General features: G+C 37.4%; 1 protein-coding gene and 1 non-coding gene across 4 annotated transcripts; one reads left to right on the top strand and one right to left on the bottom strand.

Annotated features, from left to right (window-relative positions):
* Positions 1-38: 38 nt before the first annotated feature.
* Positions 39-12089, top strand: RMI1 (RecQ mediated genome instability 1). 3 transcript variants are annotated; one of them, XM_061163740.1, is made up of 5 exons: positions 39-190; positions 910-1037; positions 5153-5213; positions 7507-7602; positions 8554-12089. In XM_061163740.1, the coding sequence occupies exons 4-5, from the start codon at positions 7585-7587 to the stop codon at positions 10162-10164; spliced, it is 1629 nt and encodes a 542-aa protein (XP_061019723.1). In that variant the 5' UTR covers positions 39-190; positions 910-1037; positions 5153-5213; positions 7507-7584; the 3' UTR covers positions 10165-12089. The 3 variants fall into 3 exon arrangements, with proteins under 3 accessions (XP_061019723.1, XP_061019721.1, XP_061019722.1); XM_061163738.1 differs by having other exon boundaries at positions 8254-12076; XM_061163739.1 differs by having other exon boundaries at positions 69-298; positions 8254-12076.
* On the bottom strand, positions 6339-6410 carry TRNAC-GCA (transfer RNA cysteine (anticodon GCA)). The gene has a single exon. It is a non-coding gene; the product is annotated as a tRNA-Cys (tRNA).
* Positions 12090-14040: the final 1951 nt, after the last annotated feature.

Genomic DNA, 14040 nt, shown 5'->3' with positions numbered 1-14040 from the left:
GCACAGGGAGGGGCGGGTAGGGGGCGCTTCTGGACCAGGAGTCTTCAGGGGTGGGAGGAGGGGCGTGAGCGCGCGGCAAATCGGGCGGGAAGCAGCGAAAAAGGATTAGGGCGCGCGCTGTGGCGGTTCCTAGTCTCACGGTCGCGTGCCCGGGAACCGCTGTTGCGCGAGGGGAAGGCGGGACGCCCAGGTCGGTGTAGCGCCAGACGAATGCCCCCGTCTCTACAGCCCTCATTCGCGTCTGCTTCCCTCCCCGGTTCTCCCCTCCCGCCCAGGCTGCAGGGCGAGCTGCGCGTTGGTAAGTGCAGCCCGCTTGCCGGCCCGGCCCACGCCGCGCTAACCCGCTGTCTGTAACGGGCCGCAGCGCCCTTCAGGCGTGGCCCGGGCAGGGGGCGCAGCCAGCAGGTTGCGGTCCGCGGTCGGCTGGCGGCTCGGGCGGGATTCCGAGAAACGCTGGCAGTGCCGCCGGGCTGTGGCGGTCGAGCCTTGGAGTCCTGCGCTATTCGCCCTCTTTGCTTCCGGCCGGGAGCCTGCGCTCGCAGTGTCCTTACCGGGCTCTGCGTTCTAATGAAACTTTATTTTCCCTTTCTTTTCTTTATTAATGGGGCCTGTGATACACGAGTATTTTATAGTGTCGTTGCTGTAGTTACGTGTGAAAAATTTCTGAAAGTACTGATTTCATCTCCTGCAATGAACGCAAATCGCAAAATGAGTTGTAGACATCCGCCTTCCGCTCACCCACCTTCTTAAATCACCCACCGTGTGTCGGCAGTGACTTAGACTAAACCTCTCGCCCTCATATAGATATGTTATCGTCCTAGGGTGTTCAGGTTATACTTACTTTGTGTTCGGCTACTTCTGAGGCCTCTGTGTCAGGCTTTGATTTTTTTTTTTTTTTTTTTTGTTAAGGCCCTTTAGGTCCAGAATCGGTGACAAACCTCGGAAATTGCCAGTAGCAGTACCCAGTCTTCACATCCCGACTCAACCCTCCGGCTCTCACCCACAACCCCAAACTTGGGTTGAAAAGGGAAAATGTTGTAAGTTACACGTGAAGCCAAATCTCCCGTTAGAATACACATTTTTTTGGGTAATGATGAATTTGTGCTGATTCATTCCATTGTAATTTGATTTCCCTCTTGAATACTTTGCAAATTAGATGTAACCAGCGTCTCTAAGAATTGTCTGTGATTTTTGACCACCTATTTTACTTGCTTAATTAGGAAGAAAACTTTTTAGGGGGAACTGAGGACTTCATGAAGCACCAAATATTTACTGGCGGGAAGGGTAGTTAAGTACTGTTGGAGCATAGTGTCTGGCTTTGTGGGGTTTATAAAAGGCTCTTTTGAGTTGTAGTTTTTTAATGGCCCCCATGTGAAAAATAATATAGTCTTGTTGGGAAGTAAAACTTAATGTGCGTTTGGTTTTATGATACATAGTTCAAATTTTTATTTAATGTTCAAGAAAAGTTGATTGTATGAAGGGGCTGGGGATATTTGGATTATAGAGATTTAATCTGCCAGTCAGGATTTGCAACATTTAATTGAATCTGTCTTTCAAAACCAGGGATACTTCACTGACACAAATAGGCACATATAGGATAGTGTACTGAGGGTGCTTTCTTTCAAACTAGTATTTCTGTTGAAACCATCATTTTCTGCCTTGATAAACAGTGATGACTGGTGAGCAGGAACGCAAAGTAAGCAGCTCTAACTAAGAACTTCCCAGTTTCACTGTTCTCTGACTGGACCCTCAAAGCTGAAAGCTCTTATTCCCCTTTTCTAGATTTTTCTTTTTCTAATTTTTTTTTTTTTTAATAACAAGAAAGTCTGTTTTTTCCACCGTCTTTTCAAACAAACTATTTTACACCTGCTTCATTCAGAGACGACCAGTTTGAGGAAGGTCTGTCCCTTAGCCAACCTTTCTTTCATCCTCTTATTTTCAGCCAAGCTGTGTTATATCTGTGCTTATTCAAGGACTTACCAACTTGATTGACATATTGTGGCTCTTGTGTAATTAATTATATGATTATTTGGGCTCCTGATGAATTTAAGGCTGGTATTATTTAGCTGTGGAATTTACATTAGATAAACTAATATAATCGAGATTGTATTCTAGTCAGCTGGATGATTATTTAAAATTTTGTAGCTATTATTTTTTGATTTTGTGCCAGACTTTGTGCTGGCAGTTTAATGCTTATTACAGTCCTGTGCGTAAATTGTGGATAAGACAAAAAGAAGTTAAGGAACAAGTCTAAGGTCACAAAGCAGAGATGCGAATCAGACTCCTATACCTGTTTTCTGTCTTTCTCTTGCATTAGGTTATGGAGGATCCACAAGCAGCTCCACTAATTACTTCTTTCTGATTTAATCCATTAAATATAATTTTTTCCCCATAATTTTCAGAAAGTGTCTTCTCAAAATTCTTGGGTTACCTTAACGTTATCCCCAAGAGTTGAAAACAGACTTATGTGTATTTTTTAAGGTGAAGGCAGTGGAAACATGAAACGGTTATAACTTAAAGATTTGTTAGCGGTTTTAAGTCTTAACTATTGATTGAATGCCACATACCATGTCTAAAAGGATGGTACTTCTGCCTCTTGTTCTATTTGTTAAAAAATTGGAATATGTGAGGCTGACTGAAAATTAACTTATAGGTGAAATTTGTGTAAATCTTAGTAGTGATGAATGATATTATAAGATTTTCCTACTCTGTTCTCTTCTGCTCAGTTCCTGCAGTCAAGATCTAGAATGTAGATTGTGTCAGCCAAGTTAAGCAGGAACAAGATGTAACTCAGTTTTTTTTTTTTTGAGTCGTTATGAGTTTTTATTATTATTATTTTGTAACTCAGTTTTTTAAAAACAATTTTTTCACGTTATAAAATTAATGGAGATTAATGTAGTTTTACATGTGGTCTTTTTTTCCTAACAAAATAAAATAACATATTTTCATGTCATTAAATAGTCCTTAAAAATATTTCTTTTAAAACTATTTCCTGGATCCAGTCTGATTATGTATTTATTTATTTTACTGTTGTTGAACATTTAGTTTTTTCCCACACTGTAAAAGCTTCATGATAAACACTCTGGCACATAAATCTTTGTCCTTATTTCTGATTGTTTTCTTAAGATTAAGTTTTGAAAATAAAAAAGTAGATCCTATGGTGTGAAGATTTTTTACAATTTCAACAAGGTATACTTTTTTAATATTCTTTTAATGGACAGTGATGTTCTTGAGGATCAAGGGCTGGGAAGTTGCGGTGCTCTAGCTGACACCTCCCCTCTGAGTTGCTTACCTGCAGTGACCATAGTTACTCAATTTCTCAGGAAAAGGAGGAACAAAAACCTTAGAAATTCTCTTGAAGGAATAGATGCAAGTAATACAATTTACTAAATTATTAAGGAGCTCAGTTATTGAAACCCAGTCTAAACTTTATAATTTCACATGATAATACTTTTTCCATTTAACAATTTAATAAGCTTTTCTAATAATTTAATAAGCTTTTCTTTTTTAGCCGTAGAAAAACAATTTTTATGTTAGAAGCATCTTTTTATAAAATTGTTTTAATATGCATTTGTAGGCACTAAATTATGTTTTATGTCACTATGCCGTCCACCTTTCTTTGCTGTTAAATGAAGAATTCTATGCATATTCTATGCAAATGTGCATTTAGTTACAGTAACATTATTATAAAATTATAGTATATCTCTGGAAGTGAAGATCCAAACCCTAAGGGTAGTATCTTGAGAAAATTATTAATTAGGAATTTGTCTAGACTACTCTCTGAAAGGATTTTTGTCACTTGCCGTGTTCAACAACACAAGCAAGGAAATGCATGTTTGAAATAAGTACAAAATTAAAAAAATAAATGAATACATGTCTTAAAATATCAGTTTGTGATATTTAAAAAATTTAAAACTATTTTATGTGGTACTTTAGTAGAGTTATAGCAAAAGGAAAAGTAATACTTAGTGATAACACTGCTTTGAAGCTGTTAGAAAGATAGATGCAGTAGGTGATGTGTTTCTTTCATTTGACTTTGTAAATGAAATAATTTAGAATGTACTAGGTGAGCTTGTCATTTATATGAGATCAGAGAAAAGTCTGTTGATTGTTAATACTGTGGTGCTGTTATAAACTAGCTATTTATGAATGTGTTTTGTATGCAAGTAGGTATATGTAAATGAGAGACCAACTTTACTTTCTCTTTTCACTTAAGTCAAACAGTATCTAGAAAAAGGTATAGGAATGGAGATTAGCAGAATCTAGTTCAGAGTGTGCTACTGTGTATGATCTTTATGTCTTTAATCTTCATGCCTGTTTCATTCTCACCCAAATAGATGACAGTACCTACCTTTTCTATCATAAATGACTATTTTGAGGTTTAGGTAATATTACAGATGTAAAATAATATATTTTGAAAAAGTTTAAGATCTTACAAATGAGAGGTTTTAATTTTTACTAACCCTTTTCTTTAGTTCTCTGTTGATACATCTATACTGCTGCTATATAGAATTGACACCACTGAAATTCATTTCTTTCATTTCATTTTCTGTCCAGCCTTGACCTTTTCAATTCACAGTTAGTCAGTCTTCCTTTTTATTGGTTTCTTCCTCCTCCTAGAAGTATTAACAGTATTAACTCCTACTATTTAACAGGTTCAGGTAGAAAATGGCATTTGTGTTAAGTGCGTGTAATAACTTAGGGGTGTATATGGGTATATACTGTACATCCTGGGTAATTCATAGTACAAAACATTCTGCAAACAACTTAATTGATGTGGCATTTATACTTGCTAATTCATTTAAATAATTCTAACTACTGAAAGTACACTTTGTCTTGATTTCAGTTTACTTAATGACTATCATCTCATTACAACACCCCTGCCAATTATACTAGGCCCATTTGCCAGTGTTGTGGTGGTTAAATTTTCGTAAAGAAAATAAAGTAACTTACTGAATGAGTATACCTGAGAGCCTTGGATGTAGCTTAATTTTTGAGGTTAATAATGTCAATAGATAAAAACATCTATAAAGTACAGATCTGTGTCTTGAAGATAAGATATCACTCAACTATGGCCTAATAAAATCATGCTTGGAGATTTTAACATGCCTTACTTTAGTTAATTTCATGTGTTGATGGTATTTTGTTCTAGGTCCATCTTTTAAGCATATAGCTGAACCTGGTTTATTCAATTTGAGAGTATCTTTTAAGAGGTGAGTTAATCTATGTCATTATGATTGCTGATATATTTAGACTTATTTTTACCATCTTGTTTATTTCTGTTTATCAGTTTAGTTCAGTTGCTCAGTTGTGTCCAACTCTTTGTGACTCCATGGACTGCAGCATGCCAGGCCTCCCTGTCCATCACCAACTCCCGGAGCTTACTCAAACTCATGTCCATTGAGTTGGTTACGCCATCCAACCATCTCATCCTCTGTCATCCCCTTCTCCTTCCTTCAATCTTTCCAGCATCAGGGTCTTTTCAAATGAGTCAGTTCTTTGTATCAGATGTCCAAAGTATTGGAGTTTCAGCATCAGTCCTTCCAATGAGTATTCAGGAGTGATTTCCTTTAGGATGGACTGTTTGGATCTCCTTGCAGTCCAAAGGACTCTCAAGAGTCTTCTCCAACACCACAGTTCAAAAGCATCAATTGTTCAGCGCTCAGCTTTCTTTATAATCCAACTCTCACATCCATACGTGACTACTGTAAAAACCATTTTTTTGGTGTGGACAATTTTTAATTCATTTTTATTGAGTTTGTTGCATATTGCTTTTGTTTTATGTTTTGTTTTTTTGGCTATGAGTCATGTGAGATCTTAGCTCCCCCACCAGGGGTTGAGGCCACACTGGACTGCCAGGGAAGTCCCCCTATTGAATTTTAAAATTCTTTTTGTAGTCTAAATATGTCTTTTGTCAGTTATGTATTTCTCCCAGTCTGTGACTTGTCTTTTGTGTTTGTTTGGCTTGTCTTTATACTTTTAGCAGTGTCTTTCATAGAGCAGAATTTTAAAATTTTGGTGAAGCTCAATTTATTAGTTTCCTTTTTCTATGAATTATGTATGCTTCTAGTGTTGTATCTGAGGAAACTTTTAAGAAACTAAGATCACAAAGATTATTCTAACTTTCCTTCCCCTTAAAAAAATGAAACATAATTGACATATAACATTTTAGTTTCAGTTGTACAACATATAATTTGTATTATTGCAGAAAGTGAAGTTGCTCAGTCATGTCTGACTTTTTGCAACCCCATGAACTGTAGCCCACCAGGCTCCTCCATCCGTGGGATTTTCCAGGCAAGAGTACTGAAGTGGGTTGACATTTCCTTCTCCAGGGGATCTTCCCAACCCAGGAATTGAACCTGGGTCTCCTGCATTGCAGGCAGACTCTCTACCAGCTGAGCCACCAGGGAATCCCTTTTATTGCAGAACTCACCACAATTAAGCCCAGTTGACATCCATCACCACAGTTAGTTACAAAATTTTATATTTCTTGTGATGAGAACTTTTAAGATCTAGTCTCTAGCAACTTTTGTATTTTAACTACAGTGACCATACTGTTCATTACATTTCTATGACTTACTGATTTTATAACTGGAAGTTTGTACCTTGTGACCCCTTTCGTCTGTTTCGCCCACCCCTGACCTCTGGCAGCTGTCGATCTGTTGTCTGTTATATATGAGCTTTTTTTTTTCTCCTACCTTTTTTAGTTTTCACATTTATATCTGTGGTTCACTTAGAATTAATTTTTGTATATGGTATGAGGTACTGGTTGTGGTTTATGTTTTTGTGTATGGAGATATCCTACCTCTCTGAGGATATTAATAATAATTTACTATTTTCTAAAAATGAGAGGACCTACTATATATATATATGTGTGTGTGTGTATATATATATACACACACAAATAATTTAATGCCTTTTCACAAGAGTATATCTTGAGCTAGTCTGTGGTACAGGACTTCTTTCCTGGTCCATTTGTGCAGTAGTTTTTATGGATCTGCCAGATGTTGCAGACAAAGGCCAAGAGGTTATCTAGGACTTCATCCCTGCTTTGCCAGAAGCAGCCCTGAAGGATAGTCGTCCCTGGGTCTCCTTTTCCACCTCACTGCTGCAGCTCCCATGGCATCCAGAGCTCTGGCTTCTTTGACTTTGAGCCCTTCTCCCTCTGTAGGTGGTCAGTTTCAATTTCAGCTGCTTTGGCCTGCTTTCGCCTTAGGTTGCTTGTGAACCTCCGACATCTTTTTCTATCCTTTAATTTTCACAGTAGCCCTCTGAAGTAAGTATATAGGCGAGGAAGCAAGCTAAGATAGAGTGTCTAAGTTTCTTGTGGTCAGTTGCTTTTGTTTATTTCGTTCCAAACCTCATGTTTTTATTGTGTACTCCACTCTACCCTGATTGATAATAGGAACCTTCAAAACCATACCATCAAACTCTTGCACTTACGAAAATAGGCCAGTGATTGTTTCTGCAGCTTCCTCTTACAACCCTTACTGTTTTTTGTCTTAGCTCTCAGGCCATTTCTGAGCAATAGAGGTTACAAGTACTCCACTGAACAACCAGTTCTAAATCCTGTCATCAAATCCTATGCTCCTGTTCCAAATGGTAAGTTTTCTTACGGGCATATTAAAACTTTTATAAATTCAGAGTCTACCTCTGTTGAAGGAAGAAATTTAATTTGTGAGAAAAGCTTAGTCTTTTTAGTGTTTGCTACTTTTTTTTTATCATACTGAGAAAATCAGAAGTATATTTACGTGATACAACTGTTGAGACTCATTTAGATAAGTAAGATGCTTTACATCAGCTACGAATCTGTTACTTGTTATAATTTTACTTGATTATTATATTAATATAATAACTACTAACATTGTATGTATTGCATAGGTCTAACAATTTGTGCTTTACAAATGTTAATCCTGTAATCTTCACAACAACCCCATTAGGTAGGAGGTGGTATTGACATTTTATAGATGAAAAAACTAGGTTAGAAGAAGTTAAGAAATTTATGCTAGGTTGTAGAGCTTATAATTTGACAGAGCTAGCCTTCAAACCTTTGTATATCTGTCTCAGATTTTTTGCTTTTCTCATTATACCATCTGATTACTTGTAGCATTTGAATTTTTGCTATGTAGAAAGTCAAAGATTTACAGACATGCTGGAGAGAAAGTAAAGGTTTGGTCCTATTTGTGCATTGTAGAGAATTATAGAAACTATTTAGATGTACTGAATTATCATAATTTTTTCATTTGTTTTCAGGTAATAGATGCCTAATATTTCCTTTATGTGAAAGAAATGAGTGTAACTAGTATTGCATTGAGAGTTGAAACCTGGCTTTTAGCTACATGGCATGTTAAAGTGCCTTTAACATGGCTGGAAGCTTGTATTAACTGGATCCAAGAAGAAAATGATAATGTTAATTTGAGTCAGGCACAAATGAATAAACAAGTGTTTGAGCAGTGGCTCCTTACCGATCTGAGAGATTTGGAGCACCGTCTTTTACCTACTGGCATTTTAGAAGCTCCGAAAGGAGAACTGAATGGATTTTTCGCTCTGCAGATTAATTCATTGGTTGATGTAAGTCAGCCTGCATATGCCCAGATACAAAAGTTGAGAGGAAAGAATACAACCAATGACCTAATTACAGCTGAAACACAAGTAACCCCCAAACCTTGGGAAGCAAAGCCTTCACGAATGTTGATGCTACAGCTAACTGATGGAATTGTACAAATACAAGGAATGGAATATCGGTCTATTCCAGCTCTGCATAGTGATCTTCCTCCAGGTACAAAAATTTTGATTTATGGAAATATTTCTTTCCGTCTTGGTGTTCTGTTGTTGAAACCAGAAAATGTGAAAGTGTTGGGAGGAGAAGTTGATGCTCTTTTAGAGGAATATGCCCAAGAAAAAGTTCTTGCAAGATTAATTGGGGAACCTGATCCTACAGTTTCAGTCATACCAAATAATTCTAACCAAAGCATCCCCAGAATTACGGATGTTCTAGATCCTGCATTGGGACCTTCTGATGAAGAACTCTTGGCAAGTCTTGATGAAAACGATGAGCTTGCAGCAAATAATGACACCTCTTTCGAAAGAAGTTGTTTCATAGGTAATTCCTCAAATACTGTTCCCATCAGACAGTCAGATTTTGAACCAGCACTTGTTATTTCTCCAAGGCCAAAGGAGAAACCACGAAACCAATCTATGCTTTTTACTGATGAGGAATTAGATGACTTTTCATTGGAGGAGGCCTTGCTTTTAGAAGAAGCTGTCCAGAAAGAACAAATGGAGATCAAAGAATTACAACTATTGACTTTGAACAGAACTACAGATGAAAGTATAGAGAGGTTTTCGCATCGATCTAATACTCTAAATAGTTTTTCTCTTATTTGCAAAAATGGAAACAATAATTGGAGTGAAAAAAATTTATCTGAGCAAATGACTAGTGAAGACGAATCTCTTAGTTGTCCATCTACTAGAGACCAAAACAGCAGTAGTCTTTCAGTTAATCATAATGTACCCTTACCCCATGATTTTACAAATAAAGGTAAGAGCTCAGAGACATTTAATATAAAACAAATTAGCAGTTCAGATGGACATTCTTTAAATAATACAACATTCAATGGAGAGCTGGTCAGTAATGTACCAAAAAGGAGTTCAGATGTTTCTAATGAAAATGAGCACCATTTACAGACTTGTTCTTTACAATTATCAGAGAATAGCACTGGACTTTCTATCACCATGGATTTGTATTCTCCACCCTTTATCTATTTGTCTGTTCTAATGGCCAGCAAACCAAAGGAGGTTACAACAGTGAAAGTCAAAGCATTTATTGTAACCTTAACTGGAAATCTCTCAAGTTCTGGTGGCATTTGGAGTGTAAGAGCAAAAATTTCTGATGGTACTGCATATCTAGATGTAGACTTTGTAGATGAAATACTTACTAGTCTGATAGGGTTTTCAGTATCAGAAATGAAACGGTTAAAGAAGGATCCTTGTAAATACCAAAAGTTCCTGGAAGGTTTGCAGAAATGTCAGAGAGATCTAATAGATTTGTGCTGTCTGATGACTATTTCATTTAATCCCTCCTTGTCTAAGGCAATGGTACTGGCATTACAAGATGTTAATATGGACCACCTTGAGAACCTAAAGAGGAGATTAAATAAATAATTTACTGAAATAGTGTTAAAAAGCAATTCAAATAAGCAAGGAAATATTTAGAATTAAATTTGTCCTTTTATTTTAACAACTTTTTGAAGTTTCATAACTGATTTCACTTTAATTTTATATTGCTTGATCATGATTGTGTGTTTCAGTTTTTTTAATAAAGTTTTTTATAGTAAATGTTTGCTGAATGAATTTGATGACCCACTGTTGAGAAATTTTGTTTTCCACTTGTTATTTCACATAAGGTGACTGGTAAAGTATTGTATTGGTGTTTACTGATGAGTCATACTGTTGAAAGAAGGTTAACAGTTATAAATAGGTAGTTGAGAACTTCTAATATATACCCCAAAAGATTTGTTTGTAATATTTGTCTTAGAAAAAAATGTAAATCCAGTGGATTAGAATGTTAGACTTTCAGATGTTAATTGTTTTGCTGGTTTTTATTTTGCTGATTGTAAATATTTTGTCTGGTATATTTAAGGCAATTATCTTAACTAGATACCATTTCAAAGATTGTATTGAATACTTTAAAACTTGATTTTCAAGGATAATCTATTAAGAAGATCCAGTTAACTTTTTTGGGGATTAAAATAAGATGTATGTCTATGTCTTTAGTTGTTATCTCCTTTCTGAATTAATTTCACATGTAAGTAAGCCTTTAGTTTTGTTGGAAGTGCTGATTTCTTTTTCAGCTGAGGCTGTTTCCCACTTTCCCATTTTGCTGTTAAAAAGTCACATTTGAAAGGTAAAGATTTTTATTATTCTTTTTTTGAAATGTAAATTAAAGTATCTTGAATTTTAAAACATTAAATAATAAAATGAACACATGGCATTTTTAAAGTAATGTAATAGAAAATATCTGGAAGTAAGATAAATACATACATAAAAATATATGGATATAGCAGAAAAATATTCTAAAACTCTTTTGTCATTATTGGTTGTTAGGTTGATTATCAGAGTTCAAGGCACAACCCAGATTTTGCTGCTGTGTCCTCTGATAATAACCACTTCTATGTCCTTGCATAGCTTTTTTACTACATGGATGGCGTTATCTTTCATTATCTTTCTTCTAAGTGTTCTCCTGTACTCTGTGAGTAGTGCTTGAGAGCTGTTATTAAATTTTGTTTTCTCTTCATATTCAGTTACTGAAGACAGAGTGTAGTACTTAACTGTCTTCCTAGGTGACGCTGGTGTTTATAGAGCCCACCTGCCAATGCAGGAGACATAAAAGGTGTGGGTTTGATCCCTCGGTCAGGAAGATCTCCTGGAGGAGGGTATGGCAACCCACTCCAGTATTCTTACTGGAGAATGCCATGAACAGAGGAGCCTGGTGGGCTACAGTCCACATGGTTGCTAAGAGTCAAAGTTGCAGAGACATGCCTGAAGCTTCTTAACACACACACACACAGTACCTTACCATATCAATCCTTTATTCTGTACTGGAGCTTTGTTTCTGACTCTAGTCTTCACTGGCCTGGAGTATTCCAGTAGGCTTACTAATTGGCCTGTGCCTTATTTTGTCCTTAAGCCTTTAACCATGATTCTGCCTGAATGATCTTTCTGACCATTCTTATTTACTAATAAACTTCTTGTTTACTACTGTTCGTTGCCCTCTGATATCAACCTTTTCCAGACTCTTCATCTAGTATGTAAGACCTTTTGCAGTCTGGTCCTTGCCTTCCTTTTCAGCCTTGCCTTGCCTCCTTATTCTTCACCTGCCTCGTCTGCCAGTAAATTTTAGTTGTAGTTGTTCCCCAAATGGGGAATATACTTCATACTTATCATACTCAAGCTCATAGTAATAACCCTCCCTCCCAGATTTCCACTCAGCTTAAGCTTTAGATGGCCATTGAAGTGCTTCATGAATTTCCCTATCCACTTTCATGCCCTTTGTATATTGTATAGACTATATATTTATGTTTTATTATACTTATTTGCTTCCCTTATTCTACTGCTACATTTTGGGCAGAATAACTCTTTTGTAGAGTGCTGTCATGGGCACCCTTTAGCAACATCCTGGCCTCTACATGTGATGTAGAATCCTTCCAGTTATAGATGAATGGATAAAGAAGTTGTGGTACATATATACAATGAAATATTACTTAGCCATAAAAAGGAATGAATTTGAGTCAGCTGAACTGAGGTGGATGAACCTAGAGCCTGTTATATTAAAACATACATATAAAAGACAGAAGGACCAGAGATCAAATTGCCAACATCTGCTAGATCATTGAAAAAGCAAGAGAGTTCAGAAAAACATCTACTTTTGCTTTATTGACTACACCAAAGCCTTTGACTATGTGGAATGCAACAAACTATGGAAAATTCTTCAACAGATGGGAATACCAGACCACCTGACCTGCCTCTTGAGAAATCTGTATGCAGGTCAAGAAGCAACAGTTAGAACTGCGCATGGAACAACAGACTGGTTCCAAATTGGGAAAGGAGTACATCAAGGCTTTATATTGTCACCCTGTTTATTTAACTTATATACACAGTACACCATGCAAAATGCTGGGCTGGGTGACATACAAGCAGGAATCAAGATTGTCAGGAGAAGTATCAATAACCTCAGATATGCAGATGACACCACCTCTATGGCAGAAAGCAAGGAGTAACTAAAGACCCTCTTGAAAGAGGAGAGTGAAAAAGTTGGCTTAAAACTCAACATTCAGAAAACTAAGATCATGGCATCTGGTCCCATCACTTCATGGCAATTAGATGGGGAAACAATGGAAACAGAGACTTTATTTTTTGGGGTTCCAAAGTCACTGCAGGTGGTGACTGCAGCCATGAAGTTAAAAGATGCTTGCCCCTTGGAAGAAAAGCTATGTCCAACCTAGACAGCATATTAAAAAGCAGAGACGTTACCAACAAAGGTCCATCTAGTCAGAGCTATGTTTTTTCGAGTAGTCATGTATAGATGTGAGAGTTGGGCTATAAAGAAAGCTGAGCGCCAAAGAATTGATGCTTTTGAACTGTGGTGTTGGAGAAGACTCTTGAGAGTCCCTTGGACTGCAAGGAGATCCAACCAGTCCATCCTAAAGGAAATCAGTCCTGAATATCCATTGGAAGGACTGATATTGAAGCTGAAACTCCATTACTTTGGCCACCTGATGCAAAGAACTGACTCACTGGAAAAGACCCTTTAGCTGGGAAAGATTAAAGGCGGGAAGTGAAGGAGACGACAGAGGATGAGATGGTTGGATGGCATCACTGATGAGATGGACATAAGTTTGAGTAGGCTCCAGGAGTTGGTGATGGATGGGGAAGCCTGGCGTGCTGCAGTCCATGGGGTTGCAAAGAGTCAGACACGACTGAGCGACTGAACTGAGCTGAACTGAAAATATACACATGGAATTTAGAAAAATGGTATTGATGAACCTATTTGCAGGGCAGGAATAGAGACACAGACATAGAGAACAGACTTGTGGACACAGTGGGGGAAAGAGAGGGTGGGGTGAATTGAGAGAATAGTATTGAAGCATCCCTTACCAGATGTAAAATAGTAGGGGAAAGTTGTATGACAGAGGGAGCTCAACCTGGTGCCCTGACAGCCTAGAAGGATGGGATGGGAGAGGGTGAGAGGGAGGGGAAGTGTGTATATTTATCCCTGGAGAGGGAAGATCCTCTGGAGAAGAAAATGGCAACCCACTCCAGTATTCTTGCCTGGGACATCCCCTGGACAGAAGGAACTTGGCAGGCTACAGCCCATGAGGTCTTAAGAGCTGGACAAGACTTAGCAACTGAACAACAACATGGCTGATTTATGTTGTATGGCAGAGACCAACACAACATTGTAAAACAATAATCCTCCAATTAAAAAAATCCTTCCAGTTGTGACAAGCAAAGATCTTTCCATAAATAGCAAAATATTCC

Source organism: Dama dama, chromosome 16, assembly GCF_033118175.1.
Source record: "Dama dama isolate Ldn47 chromosome 16, ASM3311817v1, whole genome shotgun sequence".
In the NCBI taxonomy this organism is placed as follows: domain Eukaryota; kingdom Metazoa; phylum Chordata; class Mammalia; order Artiodactyla; family Cervidae; genus Dama; species Dama dama.
Note: the sequence above shows the minus strand (reverse complement) of the source record. Positions and strands in the feature narration are given on the sequence as shown.

What these genes read in the sequence shown, in the direction of transcription:
- RMI1 (XM_061163738.1), top strand. Translation starts at nt 8,290, where the DNA reads ATGAGTGTAACTAGTATTGCATTGAGAGTTGAAACCTGGCTTTTAGCT.